The following is a 10,969-nucleotide window of genomic DNA, read 5'->3' on the forward strand; positions in this document are numbered from 1 at the left end:
TAATCTGCCACAAACTATCTAACTGCCCATACGGTTATTTATTGTGAAATAACAAAAAAGCACGCAGAAATATTATCCCATCGAGGTTTAGTCAAAACACGCCGAATATTCAAATGAAAAAAAATCAGAATAATACAGAGAGTTCTGTAATAAAAAACACATTATAATAAACTTACTAGAGTGTATGGTCCCTTAGACTGCACAGACTGAATTTCCTTAACGTAGAAATTGGCCAATGCGCTGATGGTCTCTACTGGAGCGTTTTTGGTACACTGCAAACCGTAGACAGGTGCGTCGATATTTTGAGCGAATAATCGTAGCGAATCGATGACACCTTCGATAGGGTGAACCAAGAATACTGGCGTTTTCTTATTGTCGTTAGACTTGCTAGGAACAGATACCAACGTTTTGCTTGGCATAATTTCTACCAAACTTTCGAACGTAACTAGATTTTCTTCAGTGTTTTGAACGGGAGCCGTTGGAGCACCACCTCCACTACTTAATTCTTGCAATTTTCCGAAGGTCAAACCTGTAAAAAAATTACCATATGAATTAAAACCTCAAGCTTTAATGCCTTTAATTAAGACTTACCTCTGATTTCTTGTGCACTAAGTACCAAATCGTAGTTTCTCTCCAAAGTTTGCTTGATTTCAGCTCCCATAAGCGAGTCCATACCCAAATCGGCCAAAGAGGCTACCGGTGCTACAGTACTAGCGTCTTTGATACCCAAAATGTTAGCTACGGCATCAGTCAAACTGATTTGGTTACTACTTGAAGTCTTGCGTTTTTCTGCCAGCACCATACTAGCCACCACAGGGTGAGGTTGTTGGAGGAAGATGTCGATGGTTGTCAAACATGACTGCATCCTATTAAAAAAATATATCATTAATAAATTACTGGTTTTTCTTGAGCAGAAAAAACAAACCTTTGAGGCAAGGTACCTCCAACTTCGGTATCGTTCATTCCACCAAGAGCTTCCAGTACCAATCCAACATCACCAATAGCTCCCCATTGTATGGCAACTGCAGGTAGACCGGCAGCTTGACGATCTTCGGCGATTCTTTCCATAGCTGAGTTAGCTAAACCATAATTGGTTTGTCCAATATTACCTCTACCGCAAGATACAGAAGAGAAGTTCACGAAGTAGTCTAATTGTGGAGCTAGGACTCTTGAAGCAGCGTCAAGTTGTTTAGAACCATCTACTTTAGGTCTGCAGACAGTCTTGAAGTCGGCTTCTGTTTGGTTGTCGAAAAGAGCATCACGCAACACGGCGGCTAAGTTGAAAATACCACCTACTGGTCCCAATTCACTGGCTTCTTGTAAAAGACGTTTAGCTCCCTTATCAGTTGTGGCGTCTGATGTGGAAATAAGTACGTTAACTCCAGCTTCGCGCCATCTTCTAATACATAACGATTGATATCCGGTCTTGATACCACTTCTGGAGGTAAGTACGATGTTCCTTGCTCCTCTGTTAATGAGCCAGTTGGCTAATTCCAAACCAAAACCTCCCAGACCACCTACAAGGACGTAGCTCTTTTCCGGATCCAAGTAAGAACGAGGAATGGCTGATACGGTTTTAAGTGCTGGTTTCTGAGTGGTTCTAGATTCTTCATCGCGGATCTTTAATAATACCTTACCAATATGTCTGCCGGAAGCCATGAAACGGAAAGCTTGCTCTACTTGGTTCTCGTTGTAGACGGTATTTGGTAGAGGTCTAACAGCTCCGGAAGCAATACCCTCGCTGACTAAACGCATAACTTCCTTCTTTTCGGGGGTGTTAGAGTCGAACAGGGCATCCAAAAGAATTCCGTGGAATGTGGTATTTTTCAAGAAAACTGCCATTCCCAGAGGACTGTTATTGCTCAAGTCGACTTTACCGATTTCCAAGAATCTTCCACCAATAGCAAGACATCTTACTGAAGCTTGCAACTGATGAGCGGCCAGAGAGTTTAGAACTAAATCTACACCTCTGCCGTTAGTTTGGGTCAATACCAATTGCTCAAAGCTTGTGTCTCTGGAGTTTCCAATGTTATCGTCGGTCAATTGAGGGAAAGTCTTCTTCAAGAAGTCTCTCTTTGCTTGACTAGATACGGTTGTGAAAACTTTGCATCCCATATGAAGAGCGATAGCTATGGAAGCTTGTCCAACTCCACCAGTTCCTGCATGAACTAAAACTGACTCTCCTGGTTGCATTTTTCCTCTAACCACCAAGGCATAGTAACTGGTACCGTATACTACAGGAATAGTAGCTGCTTCTTCCAACGACCATTTTTCTGGTACTTCCCATAAGAAACCAGGATCGGCGAGGACAGTGGTAGCTAAAGACCTAGCGGCTACCATACCCATAACTCTACGTCCTCGGGTATCTCTTCCAGAGAACTCTAGACCAAGAATACAATCTTGTCCGGCAAGATCTCCAGGTAGAGCATCTGGAGGTAGTTTTCCTGTAGCCAACATAATATCTCTGAAATTAAGTGGAGCGTAATACACGCTGCAAAGTTCGCTGTTTGGGTCGTCGCCTTTGTAATAGGAAAGAGGTCCTTCAATCCATCTCAAGCTAGCCAAGTCGCCACGAGTCAGAGTGTTGATGTAAGCGTGTTCGACTTGTAAGGCACCAGAGTCTGTATGTTGTTCCAAAGGAAGATGTCTGTAAGTTCCCCAAACTTTGTTTTTAAGCACGTTTTGAACGAGCCCTTTTCTAAGCTGACTTTCGTAAGCTTTAAGGGAGAATTTAGGAGCGTTTTGGTCTTGAATGAAGACAGATCGTACATTAACTCCTCCGGTTGGTTCGTTGGTCAAACAGTTGACTAAACCGACTAATCCAGTCAATGGTTCACCCTGAACGTATACATAAACTTTTTCGCTAGTACCAGATACTTTTGCCATTGCAGCTTTCAGTGGTTCCACCCACGAGAAGTTGTTTTCAGTTACTTGAATAACTGTTGAATCCGCTGCTACTTCTACTGGAGCTCTCAAGAGAATGTAAGTCTTGGTGGTAGTTGATTGAGTACTGATTACTTCCAGACCCAAAGCACTGAGAGCTTTGGCATCTACAGGTCCTCGCGCTTCTTCTAATAGAACGAAACCACCTTCTTTTAAAGAGTTTTTAGCATTTTCGATCAGAGCGTTTTGTTTGTAAGCTATAGCATCACTGATTACGACTAGATGAGAATTTGAATCTATAGCAACAGATCGAACATCTTTGACAGCGTTTTTGATGTCAGCCGCTTCGAGTGCTGGTGAACTGACAGGAGCGCTGGAGACTACAGTACCGTCGGCAGCTAGAGTTGGTTGAGATTCAATTACAGCACTAATCAGTGGGGCCAAGGCTGCTTCGATCGGTTTGTCGTTTAGTACTTCAGCAAACTTTATTTTCGAAGCTTTATTAGAATTTTCAATGATCAGTTCCGTGAGTACAGTTAAAGCAAGAGCTCTAGATTTTTCAACGTCATCTCCAAAACCTTGAGAATTTTCCAAAGGTACGAATTGGTATTTTTCCAAAGTGGGTGGTGCTTGAGCTTGTTGTCTTCTTGGAGCTAAACTAGCTTTCAATCCTCTAAGTTCAATACCGGCGGATTTGACTACTCCAATATTACGGTACATGCTGACATCAACGTTTGGTTCTTCAGGAAGGGTTTTAACGGCATTGAGAAGTTCTTTGGGGTTAATGAAGACTCGTTGAATACGAGTGGGTAAAGCTAGTTCTCTTGTTTTGTCTCCCAGGATGGCAAATTGCAACATTGTGTCGATGTAACTGATCCAGTTGTTGTTCCATCTTAGTTTACCGTTGACTCCTCTGTTGTCACTCTCAACGATACCTCTGAAGATACCGTCGTAATCGTAACCACGTAGCCTGAGCTCCTTGTAGATATCTCCTGAGTTTAAAGGCAAAACGTCTTGTTCTTGTTTAACAGAGGGTTTGGAAAGATTGAGGGTTTCTTTTGTGATATCTTCTGGTACAGAAATCTTTCCTGTAACTGCCACTGAGCCTCCTTCACATAATTCGAAATCACCGGTACCATCAAAGATGTTGATCAAGAACTTAACCGAACCTTCTTTAGGCATGATTGTGGCACGATGGAATTGAAGGTTTTCAAGAAGAACAGGCATTTGCTCGTAATCTTCGTTCCTTAGTTTGGCGAAAGTTTTCCATACTAAGGTGAGGTATCCAGTGGCAGGGAATAGTACTCTTCCGTCGATCGTGTGTCCTGCCAAATAACTGTCTGATTCTTTGCTAAGATCAATGTCAATTACTGATTCCCCAGATCGGTTGCCTTTTCCGCTGAAGTTGGCTACGGACCATTCAATGGAGTGGTCCCATTCAACGAGGGAGTTTATCATAGGTGTGCCTCGACTGACTGGGTAGGATACTGGATGATAAAGGTTTCCTAATTGAGGTTGAGCTCCAGCATTGTAGATTCTGAAAATAAGGCAGATAAATGAGTAAATTTAATATTTAAAACTTTAATTATGATTTGAACTTACTTTCCAAGGGCAGAAGTCAAGAAGGCAATGTTGTCAGGATGGTCTCTCTTGACCAAAGGCACGTTAGTGGCGTCTGGTCCCAAAGCTCTCTTCAAAATAGCTTGCAAAAGCCCAGTAGGAGCCACTTCAATTACTACTGAATTTTTCGGAACGTGAGCCAAAGCTTCGTGGAATAAGACTGGAGATAGCAGATTGTTCACGTGATATGCTGCACTAGATTGTTGAGCCAAAGGTGTGCCCCATGCGGCTTCAGGGATGGAAGATGATATCCATCTGAAATATTATACACAATTATACTTCACTGTTAAAATTATATTTTTACGTTTAATTACCTTGGGGTTCTTGGTTTGGGGCTTGGAATGATGGCGTCTAAAGCCTTTCTTAGTTTTGGACCAGCTTCTGCGATGTATTTGCTGTGGAAAGCAGTACCGGAACTGTTGACTGCCTTGGCGAAGATGTTTTCAGCTTGAAGTTGTCCAACGAACTAAAATAGAGATTATTATCGTCTTAATACTAGAACTTGTATTTATTAAATTTATTAATCAACCTACCTTGTTGATGGCGTCAGGTGGTCCAGAAATAGAAACAGAATCTTCGCTGTTGTGGCAGGCAGGTACGATTTCTGGTGGGCAACGGGCATGGGCGTCTTCCCAGGATAATCCTACGGCTGCCATAGCTCCAGGAGCTAGCTTGCTTTCCAAGATAGCTCTTCCTCTGCTGTAGGCGGCGAGAACAGCTTGTTCGGCGGTTAACGTACCATCGGCGTACGCGCAACCTAATTAAATATATTTGTTTAGTTTCATTATTGACTCAAATATTGTTATGGCGTATTTTCCAAATAAATACAGGGTGTCCCAGACTGAGCGTGCATTAGAAGTTTCTAGAGAACTAACTACAACATCTAGATCGAAGATTTTTTGCACATCATTGTTTTACATTGAGATCTATCGATTAAAAATATTTTCAATATGGAGGCACTTCCGGAATGACAGCAACTTTCTTATTTTAAATGGGTACCCCAATTTTTTATTACATACTTAAATTCTCTGTAAAATTTTATGAATTTTCATATCAAACACTCTATATTAACTTAATATTAACCGTTTTTGAGAAAAAAAAAATAAATATTTGGAGTAAAAAAACTGCCTGTCAAAAAAATTTGTATAGCCTAAACGTCAAATTTAGTGATTAACGTTTGGGTTTATTTTTGACTGATGTCCTTTTTTCCAAAAATGCAATGCGTAGTCGTTCTATGTCTACGCAATATTGGAATGCCCTGTATATGAAAGACTAACAAAAATCATTAACATGATTTAACTTTTTTACTTCTTGAGCTAGAACTTCTAATATAAATTATTGTTCTCAATATTCCCATTAGTAGTACTCAAAGTTTTAGAATAAAATAAAATAAATACAAGGGATACTGACCTACTTCTCCCACTGAATGTCCTACAATAAAATCAGGTTCCAATCCAACCGTTTTCAGTACGTCAGTCAGGGCAACTTGCATGGCAGCGATCGACACAAACGAATTCAAAACATTGTCAAAAGTAGTTGCGGTACCATTCACGATAATATCTTCCAAATTCACACCGTGAGGCTTAAGTGCTGCAGAACACTTGTCAATAGACTGCTTGAACACGTCCAACTGCATCAAGGCCTTGGCCATACCAGGCCACTGAGAACCCATTCCGGAGAACACAAAGCACAGAGGCCTGCCTTCGCTTCCTGCTTGAGTTACTTCAACAATTGGCTGGTCTTGAAGCACGGAATAGCCTCTGTAGAAATGACCGCCGATGTATTTTGAGTGTACTTGGTCAACCAAGGCGAGGAATTCTTCATCGTCCCGATGGTTGTGGATTTTGTTCAGGAAGTTCTTGACGGCTTCTTCGGTACGACCGGATACGGCAACAACGCGGGGGATTGGACCCTGAGGCCAGCTCTGTTTGGGTTTGGGGTTGGATTTGAGTACGATGTGAGCGTTGGCACCGCCGAAACCGAATGAGTTTATGGCGATTATGCCTCCGTTCCATGGCTGGTTTTGGGAAACTACCTGTAAAATCAGGAAATGCACGAATAAAGATATTGTTAAAAAATATTTTAGGTTGGGACTTTGAATAAAAAAATTAAGGAAAAAGTAGAATACAATCGACATCATAACTAACCCATCCTTGACAGTTCTGTTTGACATTTTAATTTAAACATTTGAATTTGATTTGAAATTATGTGGATTTATTTGTCTTTATATATATTATATATAATATTCTCCAGATAAAAACAAGTAAAAAAGTTCGTATAAATGTATGTCCTAAAATGTTTAGTTTCGGATAAACAGGGTGAAGAAGTTTCATTTTTATTTGGATTGTTTCCAAATAACTTCTGAAATAACGTCAATATTTGGATGAAAATTGATACCCGGGATTTTTTTGACATGAGAAATTTGATTTTTATGTCAAAATGACTCCTATTTGTACGGGGCACTACCTGCCTGTGTTTGAATTGTCTTGAAATGTAATAACTTTTGTCCGCACCTGTATAAAACTACTGTGACTTTTTACGTAAAAAATGTCTCTTGGTAAAAATCGCCACGAGCAACCGTTCCCAAGTTAATTAGAATGGAAATAGTTAATACATGTCAATATTGACAAAAAATAAACACGTTGAGTAGATAGTTATTTGACTGAAATAATAAATTTGGGATTTTTTTTAATTAATCATAAATTTTTCTGCGAAAAAACGATCACAAAATCATTTCAAATTTATGATTTCAGTCTAATAGCTATTTAGTCAACATATTTAATTTATGTCAATGATGGCAGGTATTGATAAATTACTTTTTAAACTAGTTAAAAATATGTAGGTGGCGCCCTCTACAAGTAGAAGTCATATTGACATCAAAATCAAATTTCTCATCTTAAAAAACTCCCAGGCACCAATTTTCATCCAAATATTGATGTTACTTCAGAAATTATTTAGAAAAATCTAAATAAAAATGAAATTTCTACACCCTGTATCTCCGAAACTAAGCATTTTAGGACATACATTTATACGAACTTTTTTACTTATTTTTATCTGCAGAATGTGCTACCGAAGTTTCCGGAATACAGTTCAGACCGCCCTGTATAATAGTCGATACGTGTAATAAACCGATCATTTATGAAATTCACTTATTTATTGCTGTGAGGTCCAATTTAAGTAAATACTTAAATATTTGATCTTTCAATAAGTAAATATAAGCTAGTCTGTATACCGCGTTGTTAACAATAATATACTATGAAGTTCTGATGAGTTTACCTTGAGGCGACCATCGTTAAGGGCAGGAATATCTTTGTTAGGGCTTTTGAAGTGGAGATTTCCAGGAATAACACCACTTTCCATAGCGATCACCATTTTGGCTAGAGAGCAAAGTCCAGAAGCAGGCTCGGAGTGCCCCATGTTTGACTTAACTGAACCAATCAACAGAGGATTGGATCGGTTCTTGCAGAAGAAATCTGCTATGGAGTTAACTTCTTGTGGATCTCCCACCTGCAAACCAAACAAAAAATTAGTCCGAGTTTTTTAATTATATTTTTAAATAAATTAAATACCTTGGTGCCAGTACCGTGAGCTTCGACGTAGACTACGTCTTGAGGACTGATACCGATGTCCTCGTATGTTTCTCTGATGAGTCGGTTTTGCATGGCACCCGATGGGAAAGTGATACCTTGTTCTTTGTTACCGTCAGTGTTCGTTTTGGCTCCTAAAACGGAGGCGTATACTCTTCTAGCTGCACTGGCTTTCTGGAGGAACACTACAACGGCTGCTTCGGATCGTACATAACCGTTTCCCGAAGCATCGAAAGCTTTGCACATTCCATGAGGCGATAACATGCTCAATCTGAAATGAAATGGAAGATTTGTCTATTATAAAAGCTACTGATAAGTTCTGAAAGTACTACCGTTTGTTGCATGCATAAATTAAAAAAATTGCACCAGGAGGCACGTATAGCTACTAAAATATGTTAATAAAAAGTTGGTAGGCAGTTCTTTTAGTTTCAAAGTAAAGGAATTTTTCCAATTTTTTTTTATCTCAAAAACTGCGACTTTGACCGATTTTGATGTTATTACAAATTTTGTTGGAAATATTCCTAATCTTAATTTGAAAACCGCGTTTTGCTAGCTACTGTAATTTTGGAGTTACGATTTTTTAAAATTTTTAACCCCCTCCCATACCCCCTTACCAACCCTCCACCCCCACCAAAAACTAAAGGCCAGATTCTCGGGTGAAACAGTATTTTTGTACCAAATTTGTTTAAAATCGGTTTAGCGGTGTTTGAGTTATATATACAGGGTGGTCCGAACTCTATTCCGGAAACTTCGGCAGCGTATTCTGCAGATAAAAATAAGTAAAAAAGTTCATATAAATGTATGTCCTAAAATGTTTAGTTTCGGAAATACAGGGTGTAGAAGTTTCATTTTTATTTCGAATTTTTCCAAATAATTTATGAAGTAACGTCAATATTTGGATGAAAATTGGTGTCTGAGTTTTTTGACATGAGAAATTTTATTCTGATATCAATAGGACTCCTATTTGTAGGGGGCGCCACCTACATGTGTTTTAACTGATTTGAAGAGTAATAACTTTTCGTCCGTAACTGTATAAAACTACTGAGTCAAAAAATATACATTTTCGTGATTTCCTACGTAAAAAATGTCTCTTGGTAAAAATCGCTACGATCAACCGTTCTCAAGATATTTAGAATGGAAATAGTCGATACATGGCATTATTAACAAAAAATAAACTGGTTGTGTAGATAGTTATTTGACTGAAATAATAAATTTGGGAAATTTTAATTTTTTTAAATTAATCATAAATTTTTCTGCGGAAAAATGATGATAAAACAGTTTCTGTTGAACTTTTTCGTTACAAAAAACCTTTTAAATTTCTGATTTCAGTCTAATAACTATTTAGTTATCATGTTTAATTTATCAATGGTGACAGGTATTGATAATTTCGATCAAAATATCTCGAGAACCATTACTCGTAGCGATTTTTACCAAGAGACCTTTTTTACGTAAAAAACGTCGCGAATGTATATTTTTTTACTCAGTAGTTTAATACAGGTACGGACGAAAACTTATTACTCTTCAAAACAGTTAAAACACATGTAGGTGGCGCCCCCTACAAATAGGAGTCATATTGACATCCAAATCAAATTTCTCATGTCAAAAAACTCCCAGACATTAATTTTCAATCCAATATTGACGTTACTTTAGAAATTATTTGGAAAAAATCGAAATAAAAATGAAACTTCTATACCCTGTATCTCAGAAACTAAGCATTTTAGGACATACATTTTTACGAACTTTTTTACTTATTTTTATCTGCAGAATATGCTGCCGAAGTTTCCGGAATACAGTTGGGACCACCCTGTATACCTGTTGGTATGGTCGGCTAAAAAAAACGACAAATTACAGTTCCCCATTTTATTTCATAGAAATGGGGTAACAACAAAACGGCGATGCAACAGACGGTATATACAGGGTAGCTCATTAGTGCGAGAAAATCCAATATGAAAAACTTTTATACAGATATTGTTTTAAACAGGGTGTCGCGAAAAAAGTTATGATGAAATTTTAAGTTTTTTAAAATTGCACGCCCTTTTTCTGTACAGATTTGGATTCAGCATAAAATTCTGCATATGTTATGCTATATTTAATTCCAGCACTATGCGGTGTTGCCGTTCTATTTCATATTTACTGAAATTTCGGTTAAAAAACTATATCCGAAAACTTTGGTTTAAATCTAGGGTGAATTCAATTTTAGTAATACTTAGCTGTATTTTCTTAAACATCAAGGATAACAGAATAAACCTGCATTATTTTATACAGGGTATTTTTTATGGCGTTGCCAACATCGCAACATTTAACAAACTATATCTCAATTTTTTTACAAGCAATACTCCGTATATTATTTTTCTTTAGAATTAATTAAAAATAGAGAATTAAAAATGATTTCTTTTTATATTTAAAGTATTTTGAAATTTTTACCGGTTTCGCAGATATTCGCCGTATTATAATTACCTACGGTTTTTTCAGCAGTAAATTTTTATCATATGTATTATAATACAGGAAATATCTGCAAAACCGCTAAATATTTAGGAAAGCTTTAAATACGAAAAATATTAATTTTTTAATTCTGAATCTGAATGAAAAATAATATACAGGTTGTTGTATTTAAAGAAATAGAGATAAACCATTTTTTTAATTATTGTGATATGGGCGACGCCATAAAAATACCCTGTATAGGATAATGTAAAGTTTCCTTTGTAGGTTTATTCTGTTATCCTAGCTGTTTAGAAAAATATAGCTAAGCATTAAGAAAGTTATATTCACTCCAGTTTTTAACCACTTTTCGGATATAGTGTTTTTAATTAAAATTTTAGTAAATAAGAAACAGAATAGCAACACCGCATAGTGCTGCAAATAAAAATAGTGTACTACAT

At 37.7% G+C, this 10,969-nt stretch overlaps 1 protein-coding gene across 1 annotated transcript in view; it reads right to left on the reverse strand.

Moving 5' to 3' along the window:
• Positions 1–10,969, reverse strand: part of LOC115883152 (fatty acid synthase) — a 32,652-nt gene that overhangs the window by 5,645 nt on the left and 16,038 nt on the right. Inside the window, exons 3-11 of the mRNA XM_030901466.1 lie at positions 8,073–8,361; positions 7,780–8,010; positions 5,914–6,538; positions 5,037–5,260; positions 4,818–4,969; positions 4,486–4,758; positions 926–4,420; positions 592–866; positions 177–529 (exon numbers count right to left, since the gene is read on the reverse strand). Of these exons, the coding sequence (XP_030757326.1) occupies positions 177–529; positions 592–866; positions 926–4,420; positions 4,486–4,758; positions 4,818–4,969; positions 5,037–5,260; positions 5,914–6,538; positions 7,780–8,010; positions 8,073–8,361 (5,917 nt within the window). The remainder of the gene's footprint in view (positions 1–176; positions 530–591; positions 867–925; positions 4,421–4,485; positions 4,759–4,817; positions 4,970–5,036; positions 5,261–5,913; positions 6,539–7,779; positions 8,011–8,072; positions 8,362–10,969) is intronic.

This window comes from Sitophilus oryzae, unplaced genomic scaffold (assembly GCF_002938485.1).
Source record: "Sitophilus oryzae breed Bouriz unplaced genomic scaffold, Soryzae_2.0 scaffold_1818_pilon_pilon, whole genome shotgun sequence".
NCBI classification, from domain to species: Eukaryota; Metazoa; Arthropoda; class Insecta; order Coleoptera; family Curculionidae; genus Sitophilus; species Sitophilus oryzae.